This window comes from Vitis riparia, chromosome 12, assembly GCF_004353265.1.
Source record: "Vitis riparia cultivar Riparia Gloire de Montpellier isolate 1030 chromosome 12, EGFV_Vit.rip_1.0, whole genome shotgun sequence".
Taxonomy (NCBI): domain Eukaryota; kingdom Viridiplantae; phylum Streptophyta; class Magnoliopsida; order Vitales; family Vitaceae; genus Vitis; species Vitis riparia.
The window spans coordinates 22,483,806-22,495,928 of record NC_048442.1 but is presented as its reverse complement, the minus strand read 5'-3'; the positions used below and the strand labels follow the sequence as shown (position 1 = coordinate 22,495,928).

Here is a 12,123-nt window from a genome sequence, read left to right as displayed (position 1 = left end):
TATCAAAAATGTTTCTTTTTTATTTTTAAAATAAAAAATAAAGTTTTATTACTAAAAATCGTTTATGCTTATAAAAAGTAAAACCATAATTAAAAATCAATCTTATTTTCTACTTTTGAAATAGTAAAAACAAAATTATATCCAAATTATACCCAAGTAGTGTAAGTACTTTCAAGTTTCAATTAAGCCACTAGGAGAATACAATCCTAAGAATGTTAAGGGTGGGGCGGGGGCGCTTGTGGTTATCCTAACACCCAAGAGATGCCCCTCGAAGCTATCCTCTGAATTTTGTGGAATCCATTTTGACCCAAGTTTGAGACTTGCTCTTTTGTTTAATTAGGCCATGGGTGGCCCTCGTGTGTCATTAATGTTGTTGTGAAATGAATATCCTCATCATGTTTCCCAATGGGCCTTGAAGCCTATTGAATGAGCTTCACTTGGAAGCAATCCCAATAAAACAAGCAAGCTGAAAGCCCAGAGAGAGGACTGAGAAGCAAGTAGAGCTTGGACCAACTTTGCTCAGCTAAGCAAATATTCTTCAGCTTCCCAATGTGAGGAGCTAGCTAGCTGTACCACAAAAGGAACTATGCATTCAGGGCAGCAATTCAATTGCTTCCCTTTTTTTTTTTAACTTGAACATCGTTCTAAAACAGGCCCATTACTTCTATCAGCCTATTAAAAGACAGACCAAGAACATGTAATTTTCGTTTGATCATATATACGAATTAATTCAACCAGATCAAATTGTTCATTTTGATTTATCTAAGCTGCTTAACATGTCTCATTTGAATTGTGACTCTTTAGCCAGCCAGCATAATCATTCTGAAGTATCAAGATTTCAGGTTTCCTGAATCCGTTGAGTTATAAAGCCCTTGAAGATGGATTGATGTCTTGTTCAAGTGCTGACAATTTGGATTTTTAAACTAACATGAGTTAATTCAAAATTAAGTTGAATCTATTGGATAATGACCAAACAATATATTAATGTTTTAAGTTATGAATGGTAGCCGACTTTGCATATCATGCCAATTAATACTAAGGATAAGCCTTAATCAACACAAATTAATATATCATTGGACTTGTGGGTGGAATTGCTCGCAGAGAGATTAGTCCTTGGAATCCAAACCCTACAGCCACTGCAATTAATTCTAACTAGGAATATATTTCAAAAGGCGAAAAAAATTAATCACTAGCATAATAAGAGAACAATTTGAAAATTTTTCACATTAACTAATTAAGCTCCAAATGCTCACACCATTGTCCATTGATCAGTTTCTCATCAGTTGTAACAAGACCTCACAAATATTTCTCATCAACCAAACAAATACTATTCTGTCCATGGATCAATTTCACTTGCCAGGAACAAAGTTTGTGGCATATGCCCAAGCATTGTTGTTAACGGGGTCGGCAAGGTGGTCAGCCAAGTTCTCCAGTGGACCCTTTCCGGTGACAATAGCCTGAACAAAGAAGCCAAACATGGAAAACATGGCCAGCCTCCCATTCTTGATCTCCTTCACCTTGAGCTCAGCAAAAGCCTCAGGGTCATCAGCTAGCCCTAGTGGATCAAAGCTTCCACCGGGGTAAAGGGGATCGGTGACCTCCCCAAGTGGTCCTCCGGCAATGCGGTAGCCCTCAACTGCGCCCATCAGGATCACCTGTGTGGCCCAAATAGCCAATATGCTTTGTGCATGCACCAAATTAGGGTTTCCCAAGTAGTCCAGTCCACCCTCGCTGAATATCTGCGCACCAGCCTTGAACCACACTGCCTCCCCAAACTTGACCCCGTTGCGCGACAGAAGCTCCGGGAAGACGCATCCCAGAGCTCCAAGCATTGCCCACCTGCAGTGGATGACCTCAAGCTCACGATTCTTGGCGAAGGTCTCCGGATCAGCTGAGAGGCCTGCAGTGTCCCAGCCATAGTCACCAGGGAACTCACCAGTCAAGTAGGATGGTGGCTCACCAGAGAAGGGCCCCAAGTACTTGACTCGGTCAGGGCCATACCAGGGGCTTCCTGAAGAAACTGCTTTAGATTTTGCCACTGATTTTCTCATTGTGACTCTTCCTTGATCACCAGCAAGAAGCTCAGTGACATTGGGTGCAAGCTTCACAGCTTGTCCAGCAAGGGAAGGAGAAGAGAGAGCCATTGTTGATGAAGTGGCCATAGATGTGTAGAGTGAATATTGGTTTTCTGAGTAGAGTTGATGGTGTGGTGGTGTGGTGGTGTGATTTAATACCATATACTGAGGGGTCCATATTATCCTTATCACTATCTTTATCTCTTCTCCCATTGGCGAAAATGAAGGTTTTAAGGATTTTCTTGGTGTTTGTTTGGAGTTGGCATGCATCAGCTTTCCTTCTCCTCCACCAATTTCTTTGAAGAGTTGGTTTATGCCTCGATGGATGTGGGGCATTTCCAGCCTTTGTTTTAGATTTCTTGGCCTCCGTGCACCTAATCAAAGTTCCACACATGTTGCTTTCAGATGAGCTTTAGGATGTGGACACTGGAGAGCCACGCAAATTTCAAAAGTAATAAAATCTCGATCTGAAGCATGACATGTGATGATGTAGAATTTATTAAGAGACAGTTAGTTGAGGTAGTGGAACTGTTGTTTTTAACGAAGATTTTTTATTATCAATAAATAAATAAATAATAAAAGCAACTATTTTTACGAGGTAATTAATTTTATGTTAATTGTAAACTATCTTAAATTTTTAAGACATACAATATTTAACCTATTTTAAAAAATGTAAATTTTAAGATAAAAGTTACATTGGACAAAGGTAGATCTCTCTATCTATATATCAATCCATATGTCTATATATATATATAATATATGAAGGATTGACATGTGGTATAGTGCATGTTTCACCTTCTGAAAAGTGGTGGCCGGGCGTACCTCTACTTGTGACCTCCCTCTGTAACACAAGGAGAAAATGATTAGAGTGGGACAACCAATTTAGCCAATCCCTCTGTAATGGTGAAGTTAGTTATGGGTGGTTAGAGGGCTTAATACATAGATACTAAGAGAATGAATAAAGATTTAGAATGATACCAAGTTGGCTCAAATCACTTAATTTAATAAGAAAGTGTATATAAACCCCCTTAGGGGTATAAGGCCTAACTTTTGGCCATTGTTTTCCAAAGTCTAGAAAAGAACATTTTAACCTCCCTTCAAAGAAGAGCACTTTTCTCTTGTGCCAAAGATTTGTGGAAAGAGTCATCAGACGAAAGATCTTTGGGTATACAAAATCTATGACACCTAGGCTTTAACCTATGGGTGAAACCTTAAGGTGGTCATATACTCCCTATGGATTGAGTCACTATTGTGGAGGTTGTTGGCAACAGGCATTCTAGATAGAAACATCATGATATCTCATGGAATTGAGACATTGTGTTCTCTTAGGTGATCCCAAGAACATGCAATTAGGAAACCTACGATCATAGTAATTCCTTAAGCAGAATTTGTTATATGCTCTTCATAAGCTAAAATATGTTATTTGATTACAAAATAGGAGGATCTATAATTCAAGGATTTGAGAATTAATATTAAGATGATGATAGCATATACTTTGTTAGATTATAAAAACCAATTCATGGGTAGTCTGCATGTAATGGATAGAAGGTTAGGGACCCAAGCTTTCTCTCATTGTAAAATCATAAGATATTAGAGTGCAATTAATTGTCTATAGTGAGATGTTAAGTCAACTTCAAAATTGGATTTTAAGGCAATCAATATTTTCCTATAGATCTCAATGGTTCTTATTTGAGCTTCTAATTCATCGCAACACATTTCTTTCATGGAATTATGATTTATAATTTGTTAGTGTGTATAAAGGCATTGGGGTAAAATACGATATTACACTAGATCTTATAAATGGTCTTTTCATATTAGTCTAATTAATTAATTGGAGTCTAATAAGGATAATTAATTAATTAGAACAAGTAGGTTAGACTAAATGAACAAGCCCAAATTGGGTTCAAGTCATTTAAGATCATAAGAAAGCCTTGTAAACCCCCTGAGAGCATAAATATTGGTCATTATTTCCCAAACTCCATAAAAGAAAACCCTACCTCCTTGTAGAGATACCAACCTTCTCTTGTGCCAGAGATCCATGAAATGAGTGATCTATCAGAAAATATTTGGGTATACGAGATTTATGATGCCTATAATATGTTTCATCTGATTGGAATCAATTTGGGAACATCTAGATCACAAGTATGATGTTTTTCTCTTTAGATCTATGTTGTTATGGTTTTGATTGTCATGTTCTTCCACTGTGTTTAGATCTAGAGAAGTTTAGGAATAGTTAGCATGCATTCTACAAGATCCAAGACCAAAGAATGGAGTACTTCGAGTTTCCCTATAGCTAGTTGACCACAAGTGCTTCACTAATACACTTAGGACCATGTTTTAGATGGGGGTCATTGAGGGGCCACTATATAAATTTTCATATTCTTACATAGCTACATCCTTCCCTTCTAAGATTTGAAATGTTTTCCTCTTACTTTCATAGGGGGTTCTAATAAAAGAAATAAAAACCCTAATCCCAAATTTGTCAAAGGCTCTTAGGATCCCTATGACGCCACCTCATAAGATGGTGGTCGTAGGAGAGAAGTTTACCCAGTTCAAGATGAAAAAACCTGAGAAGGCATAGTTGTCCCCTTCTCTCATTATAGAAGCTATGTTCCCTAGCAGCTTCTCTCAACACATATCAAGCCTTTTTCCACAACATATGTCATCTCAAATAACTCCTAAGGCATCTTCCCCCCAAATGATTGATTTTTCCATTAAGTGGGACCTCACTATGTGAAGCTCTTTAGGCATAAGCCTACAACATGATATTCTAAAGGAGTGTCATAAGAAGAGTTTCAAGCATTGAATAAGATCACCTCACCTTTGGACTCTCGGCACTTTGAGTTTACAATTGGCGTGGTATGAACATTCTTCTACTTACTTTTCTTTGTTTGCTTTTTTTTTTTTTTTCTAGTTTCTAACTATTTTCCTTGCATGATTACCTCTAGTTTTGTAAGTCAAGTTTTCTAGTAAGTACCATGAGCTATTGATGAATCGGGTGAAGGAGGTGAAGTACCTATGATTGTCTTTCAATAGAAAGGTCGTAGTCTAGGCCTAAGTTGAGGACCTGATCTTAGCCTTGGATATATAGTTGACCAAGAAATTCAAGGAAATGAGGAAAAAAAGAGGAGAAGGTGATTGCATTTCAAACATCAGTTTCTATATTGTATATGAAAAACAAAGCCCTTTGAACTAAAGAACATCTTTCTTGACTTCCATATTAAGCTCTTTTTTAAGTTACATGTTCTTTGAATAAATTAACCAAACTAGCATGAAAGCTCTTATTGAGTTACAAAAATGTTTTTGACTTCTTAATAGTCAATTCAAATAATATCTACATAAGAAAAATGTTACAAGTTAAAATGACTTATCAATTTGCTTCAACAATATACTTGATAAAGTAATTTTTTTCGTAAAAAATAATAATAATAAGGAGAATTTGAGTGGCATGTCTATTTAAAAAATCAAATTGCAAAGTTTCCAATTTGAGTAGTATTGCTCAATTATGATATTTAAAGACATTGGATGTACAAAGCTAATACTAGATTTTTGGGATATGACCAAGTTACTATAACGATCATAACTCATATGGGTCTTAGTTTAACAAAAAAATTATATCACATGTCAAAGAATGGCATTTGTTGATCGAATAACCAATTTAATAAATATATCATTTTTTGAATGCAATTGTACTTGGGTTGAGGAAGAAAACATTAACAGTCTTAAAACCTCACATTATTTTTGCATCATTAATTTGATCCAAGCTCAAATCCATACATAAAACTCAAATTGTCTAAGTCTAAACTGAAAAATCATTATCCAGTAGGGTAACACCCAAAGGGGCTGAGTGGATGAATTTAAAATATATATATATATATATATATTAAAACGGAAATTGAATTCTTAACTCAATTTTAACTTATTAGATATTAGGGATAATCAAAATAATCAAATAAATATGCAAGGGACACAAGAATTTTTACATGAAAAACCTTTACACTAACTATACTGATAAAAAACTATAGGGTCTATGATCTCAAATCTAAATCCACTACATGTGACCAATTCACACATATTTACCTGATTGTTTTACGCTAAAAACTTACTCTCTAGAACTTACAACTTGATCCACGTCCTCGACGCAACAATCTCCAATTGTTCTGGTGAATACATCTCAGTTTCATTGAAGGGATGTAGGTCTTCCAAGAACCCAAGATTCAATCTTTAAATCTTTCTTGAGAGATTAAGAATGACAAGACAAGTTAGGTTGAGTCTCTCTCAATGTGTTCCCTAAAAACCATTTAGGTATAGTATATATAAAATAAATAAAATAAAATAAAATAACTAGTGGAATTGGAATCAATTTAGAAATCATATTTTACTAAAAACAATTTTGAAACTTAAGAGTTCGAAAAAGATTTGGAAAGATTTCATATTTTAAATTAAAAAAATATTTGAAATTTTTTTTCTATTTAAAATTCTTAATTTTAAATACTTAATTTAAAATTCCTTTCCAAATTATTTTGAAAATATTTTTTTTTAATTCTCAATTTAAAATTCTTTCCAAATAATTAAAAAGGATTTCATATTTTAAATTAAAAAGATTTCAAAAAAAAATCTATTTTAAAATTTCTTTCCAAATTATTTTTATTATTTGGAAAGATTTTTCTTCTTAACTTCTCAATTTAAAATTGTTTCCAAATAATTAAAACATTCTCACTCAATTAAAATTTCCATTTTAACTATACCTTACTGAAAAAACTAATTTATCTTTACTCAACCCTTTTAGACTTGCCTGTAACTTTCTAGTTGAATGAACAACAACATTGAATTTCCAATAGAAAGTAAGTTACTATCTAAAAAGTTTCCTAAGTAAAAAAATAATTACAACAAAATTGCCAACATACAATGTAAACTCATTGTCCTAACACAAACCAACCCAAAGATCAATCCAAGTTGTTCAACCTAAGCCTAATTTATGCCTGTTTTCTAAACTCAAATTCAAGCCAAATTAGGCTCATATTAATAAATTTATGTTTGGACTATTTGGGTTGATAAGTACCACATAAGTTTAACATCCATTTTTTAATTATTTTATCAATCAACCTATATTAAATAAATAAAAGTAATATTTATTTAACTAATTTTTTGCAAATCAATATGTGAATGTGTAAATTTATATTACTCATCTATTCAATCAATCCAACAATTTCAACTATATATAATCAATAAAATGAATCAAAAGTTGTAATCAATAAATATATAATCTAGTTTAGGTTAGGCTCGGGTTGATCAAGCCCTCAACACAAGTTTAACCTAAATTTAATTCAGATTAATAATTTAATCACTACTCAATACAAATTACAAATTAAGTTGCTCAAACCCTTTAAAATGAAACCTACATATCCAAGTTGTAGCTCTACTTTTCACATCCTTTCCATTTTTGTCTTCTCTACAATCCAACCCCGAGTTCAACTTAATAGTGGGCGGTAAAAGTGTCCATAGTTCATTCTTGAGCTATATGTAGATGTTTAAAAGTTAATCCTAGGCATTAAAAAAATCAATGACTAAATAGATTTTAAAATATCTAACTTTAGAGATTCTTGAAACTACGGTATATCAAATTTTGGCATGCATTAAGTTGGGAGTCAGCCCTTAGATGAGATAAGAAAGGCATTAGAAGCAAATCTGGGCACGACTCCTTTGTCATGCGATGAATGAATGGAGAGAAGGTTCCTTCACATGCAAAATTTCTCTAAAGTTGGACGATTTCACTTTTCTCGTATTAATGGGAAGGGAAAGGAAAGTGTTAGGTAGAAAACAGATAGGAGTTTCACATGAATTCATGCGTGCGTCCACTTTCATTTGATCTTCAATGCATTCAAGAAGCCAACTCCATTGATAGCTGTAGAAAATATGATCAAGAATATTATTATCAGCCAGAAATGCAATTTCAAAATCATTTTGGTGCACAGAGATATAGCAAATGCCAAAGTCTGATGTTTTCCCGAGATTGAAAAAAATATAGGATTTGTTTGGAAACTTTTCGAAATCAATTCTCAAAAAACAATTTTTAAGAATAATTTTCAAAAAATATATATATTTTCTAAAATAAAAATTTGTTTAAATTTTTGAAATATTATTAACATATTTTCTATATATCCAAATATTTCTTAAAAATAATGGTTTTATAGTGTTTTATTTTCAATCATTCTCTATCATCATATAATTGTTTTAAAAAAAAATAAAAAAACTCTTAAAAAACAAATAAAAATAAAATGTTTTCTTAAAGAGCATCCTATTTTCTAAATAAGTTCTCTCAAAAAAGTGCTTTTTTGTCCAAAAAAAAACGAAAAACATGTTTTCAAATTTGGACAATAGTTTTCAAACTATTTTTAAAAACACTTCACTAACAAGCTCATAATATCCTTCTTTTACCTTGCCATGTCTTTTTTTGTTAATGATATTTTTAGATATTTCTACAATATTTTGCATCATCTCATACTCTCTTGTAACAACCCTTTCCAAGGAAGAAACTTTTGCAAAATATACTTGATATATCTCCAAGATTTTCATAATCATTCTCTATTGGAACAAATGGGTTTATAAATATGGAAATCCAGATCCTCCATACACACAAACTAATTCTTATCAAGGCTATGCATTGTCTGACAGACCTAAGAGTGATTTTCAACAATAAAAACCTTTTCCTTTTTGGTTCCATTTAATTAAAGTATCTTTGGGTAACTATATTAGAAGTACTTAAAAGTAGAGGGGCTAACAAATGCAATGGAGTTCTCATGAGTGATATCTTCATCAAGCAATTTTCTCCTTCACTTTAGTAAGCTACTCCTCTCACAATAAGGAAGCTCTATTATTGTTTGCTGCAGTGTGAGGTATTTCTTTAGACAATAACTTCCCCAAAAAGAAGGAAAAACTGGTACTATATTCAGTCAGCTTCATTTCTTTAGTAAAATGGTCTGTATTACTATTAATGTTTAAATTTACATGGAATTGCATTCCCATGTTGTTGAACCCATCTTCCAAGTTGTTAATGCCCCATTAGCTTCTCTAAGCTTGAAAACACATGGGCAACGTTAGGGTTTTAGCTTTCTATATCACAATATGCTGCATAGCATTCATTGTGTCCAAGGTCATCATTTCATTTCTCCTCTACCAGAGATGGAAGAGAAAGCACAGCATTTTCCAGGACAGCATATCAGGTACGTGCTTATTGAATCTTGATGGTCTTCTAGAACTGAAAACTTGCAATAGAGTTTAAGAACAGGTGTTGGTAGCTAACATCTCAAAATATGGCAAACCCCAGTTGGGAAGATGGTGATTTTCAGGTCAGAGTTGATGCGATGGCTGACAGAGGATGTGTTTCTGAAGAAGACGATGAAGCTGACAAATAAGGATATACTGGGATCAGGAGGGTATGGGACGGTGTACAAGCTCACGGTGAATGAGTCGATTGCATTTGCAGTAAAGAGATTGAATAGGGGGAGTGAGGATAGAGACAAGGGGTTTGAGAGAGAGTTGAAAGCAATGGGAGATATCAAGCATAGGAATATTGTAACTCTTCATGGCTACTTCAGATCGCCTCAGTACAATCTTCTTATATATGAGCTAATGCCAAATGGAAGTTTAGATGCATTACTTCATGGTCTGCACTTCCATGCATTTTTCTTCTAATTCTTTAGTTTATGATTTTTATTTTTCCTCATCCCAATTGTAAAAGGATTCTTCTTGTCCCAAATGCAGGAAAATCAAACAACAAGATGACTCTGGACTGGCATTCGAGATACAAAATAGCAGTGGGTGCAGCACGGGGCATATCGTATCTTCACCATGACTGTATCCCTCACATAATTCATAGAGATATCAAATCCAGCAATATACTGCTTGATGATAATATGGAAGCTCGAGTTTCAGATTTTGGACTAGCCACATTAATGGAACCAGATAGGACTCATGTTTCCACAATTGTGGCTGGGACCTTTGGGTATTTGGCTCCAGGTTCCCTCTCTCCCTCTTCTTTTGTGTGTGTGTGTGTGTATGTGCTTGTGTTCTACATTTGTCTAATAGTGGGGTGCTTTCCACAGAGTATTATGAAACAGGTAGAGCAACAGCTAAAGGGGATGTTTACAGCTTTGGGGTTGTTTTGCTTGAGCTCCTAACAGGTAAAAGACCGATGGATGAGACGTTCATTGAGGAAGGGACTAAACTGGTGACCTGGGTAAGGTCCTACAGAACTCTCTACAATTTTGTTTTTCTTTAGTGGTTGAAAGCATTGGTTAATTTACACTAATCTGGCCCCGTCCGAGAAATTAACAACACCAACAACAAAGTTTCCACCCTTGAATTTTAGAAGACTCTTAACCATTGTCACAAAGTACCCGTGTTTTCTCAAAGTTTGCTCAGAAGAAGATCTAATTATCAATGTTCTCAAGTCTTGTTTCTATTCTTTGAATTATCTGGTTATCCACCATTCCTCTACACTATCCAGTATATGACTTCAACTTTTTGTTGAAAGATGGGCCTTTTAAATGGTTTTCAGCATGATCTCATGGCTGAAAATCATGTCCAGTGGATTTGGTTTACAACAAGACAACCATTTTGTCCACAAATTTTCCTTACTCTCTCCTAGTGTCTCTCAATTAGGGTAAAATCTTAGCAATCTGATCACCCTAGTTTCTGTTTGTAAGCAACCTTGCATTACACCCCACAAGTCTCAGAGGAAAAGCCATTCACAAAAAGTGAAAAAAGGCCAAAAAGAAAGTGTAAGTGATCGTACTTGAAACCAACACTTCTAAATAAGGCTTCTAGTCCACCCAATACACAAGCAGCAGTCAGTTCAATTAACACATTCATGAAATCTAGCCTTACAGATTCAAGGAACTTGTTCCTTATATGCATAAACCTGGATCATTGATTAGCTGCCTTTCACCACCAACTATTTGTAAAAACTCTGTTGAGAAGTTTGAGCGTACCAGAGCCAGAGTATTATCCTGCACTTCCCTACTTCCATCAAAAGGAAACTTCTAATGTTTCAACAAAATGTGACAGGACCCAAATATTCTTGGTAGTCTGGCTTTGTGAAACCAACACACACTGTAGTACAAGATCTTCCACCATTACACTTCATGCCCACCTACACTAGTACACTAGTTACTCTTATCTGTATATAATCATAAATGCATGCACAAATACAACAGATTAGTTTTGGGTATTGTCGTGTTCTCTTGATCTTTAGCCTTAGACTTCGTCCACAAACAAGATTTGACAACAATAATGTGCATACTGAAACAGGTGAAAGCAGTTGTTGATGAGAAGAGGGAAGAGCAAGCAATTGATTGTAATTTAGATTCATGTCCCGTGGAAGAAGTCAACCAAGTATTCTGTGTTGCACTAACATGCCTAGAATCCGAGCCATCAAAGCGACCAACCATGGCTGAGGTTCTCAAGATGCTTGAGGAGATAAAATCAAATAAACATGTTTCCTAATGTAACACTTGCATTGCATCATGCTCTTGACAACAAAAAGCTATCGAGACAAAAGCTCTCATTATCCTCAAAAACAATGAACTTACCTAGTTATAGTATAAAAAAGGGATGCAACCACCCACTCCACACACTTTAAAATTTGAAAATAATTCAGAAGTTTGCAAATAATTTTATTTTGCATGGTGTTAAATGTATGTAAACACCTGGCAATTGAGGCAATCAATGACAAGAAAGATATAGTAGGATTCAAATGGGATTTGCTTCTTGAGGAAAGATAGAGGATAACATAGGCAGAACGGATGAGGTTCATTATCCTAGGACTAGGAGATATGACCACCCTCATTCAATTTTTCTATATCATATTCCAATTATTACCGTTCCATTTTTTAATATTTTCAATATAGCTTCTAGGATTAATAAAATCAACGAAGAATATTGATTCAGGCCTAAAACTATTGATCAATCTCCTTTAATCTAATTCCAATATCATCCCCTTACAATGATTCTCGGAGTATAAAAGTCGTGGTTTGAACACACTCAG

The 12,123-nt window shown here is 34.5% G+C and overlaps 2 protein-coding genes across 2 annotated transcripts; one reads left to right on the top strand and one right to left on the bottom strand.

Moving 5' to 3' along the window:
• Window positions 1-1,161: 1,161 nt before the first annotated feature.
• LOC117925804 (chlorophyll a-b binding protein of LHCII type 1-like) lies at window positions 1,162-2,210 on the bottom strand. Its single transcript, XM_034844887.1, has one exon. The coding sequence runs from the start codon at window positions 2,160-2,162 to the stop codon at window positions 1,350-1,352; it is 813 nt and encodes a 270-aa protein (XP_034700778.1). The 5' UTR covers window positions 2,163-2,210; the 3' UTR covers window positions 1,162-1,349.
• A 6,861-nt stretch (window positions 2,211-9,071) lies between these two features.
• Window positions 9,072-11,770, top strand: LOC117926546 (receptor-like serine/threonine-protein kinase At1g78530). The gene is made up of 5 exons (XM_034845670.1): window positions 9,072-9,298; window positions 9,403-9,741; window positions 9,840-10,094; window positions 10,181-10,314; window positions 11,388-11,770. Exons 1-5 carry the CDS (start codon window positions 9,163-9,165, stop codon window positions 11,580-11,582), a joined length of 1,059 nt encoding a protein of 352 aa, XP_034701561.1. The 5' UTR covers window positions 9,072-9,162; the 3' UTR covers window positions 11,583-11,770.
• The last annotated feature ends 353 nt before the right edge of the window (window positions 11,771-12,123 follow it).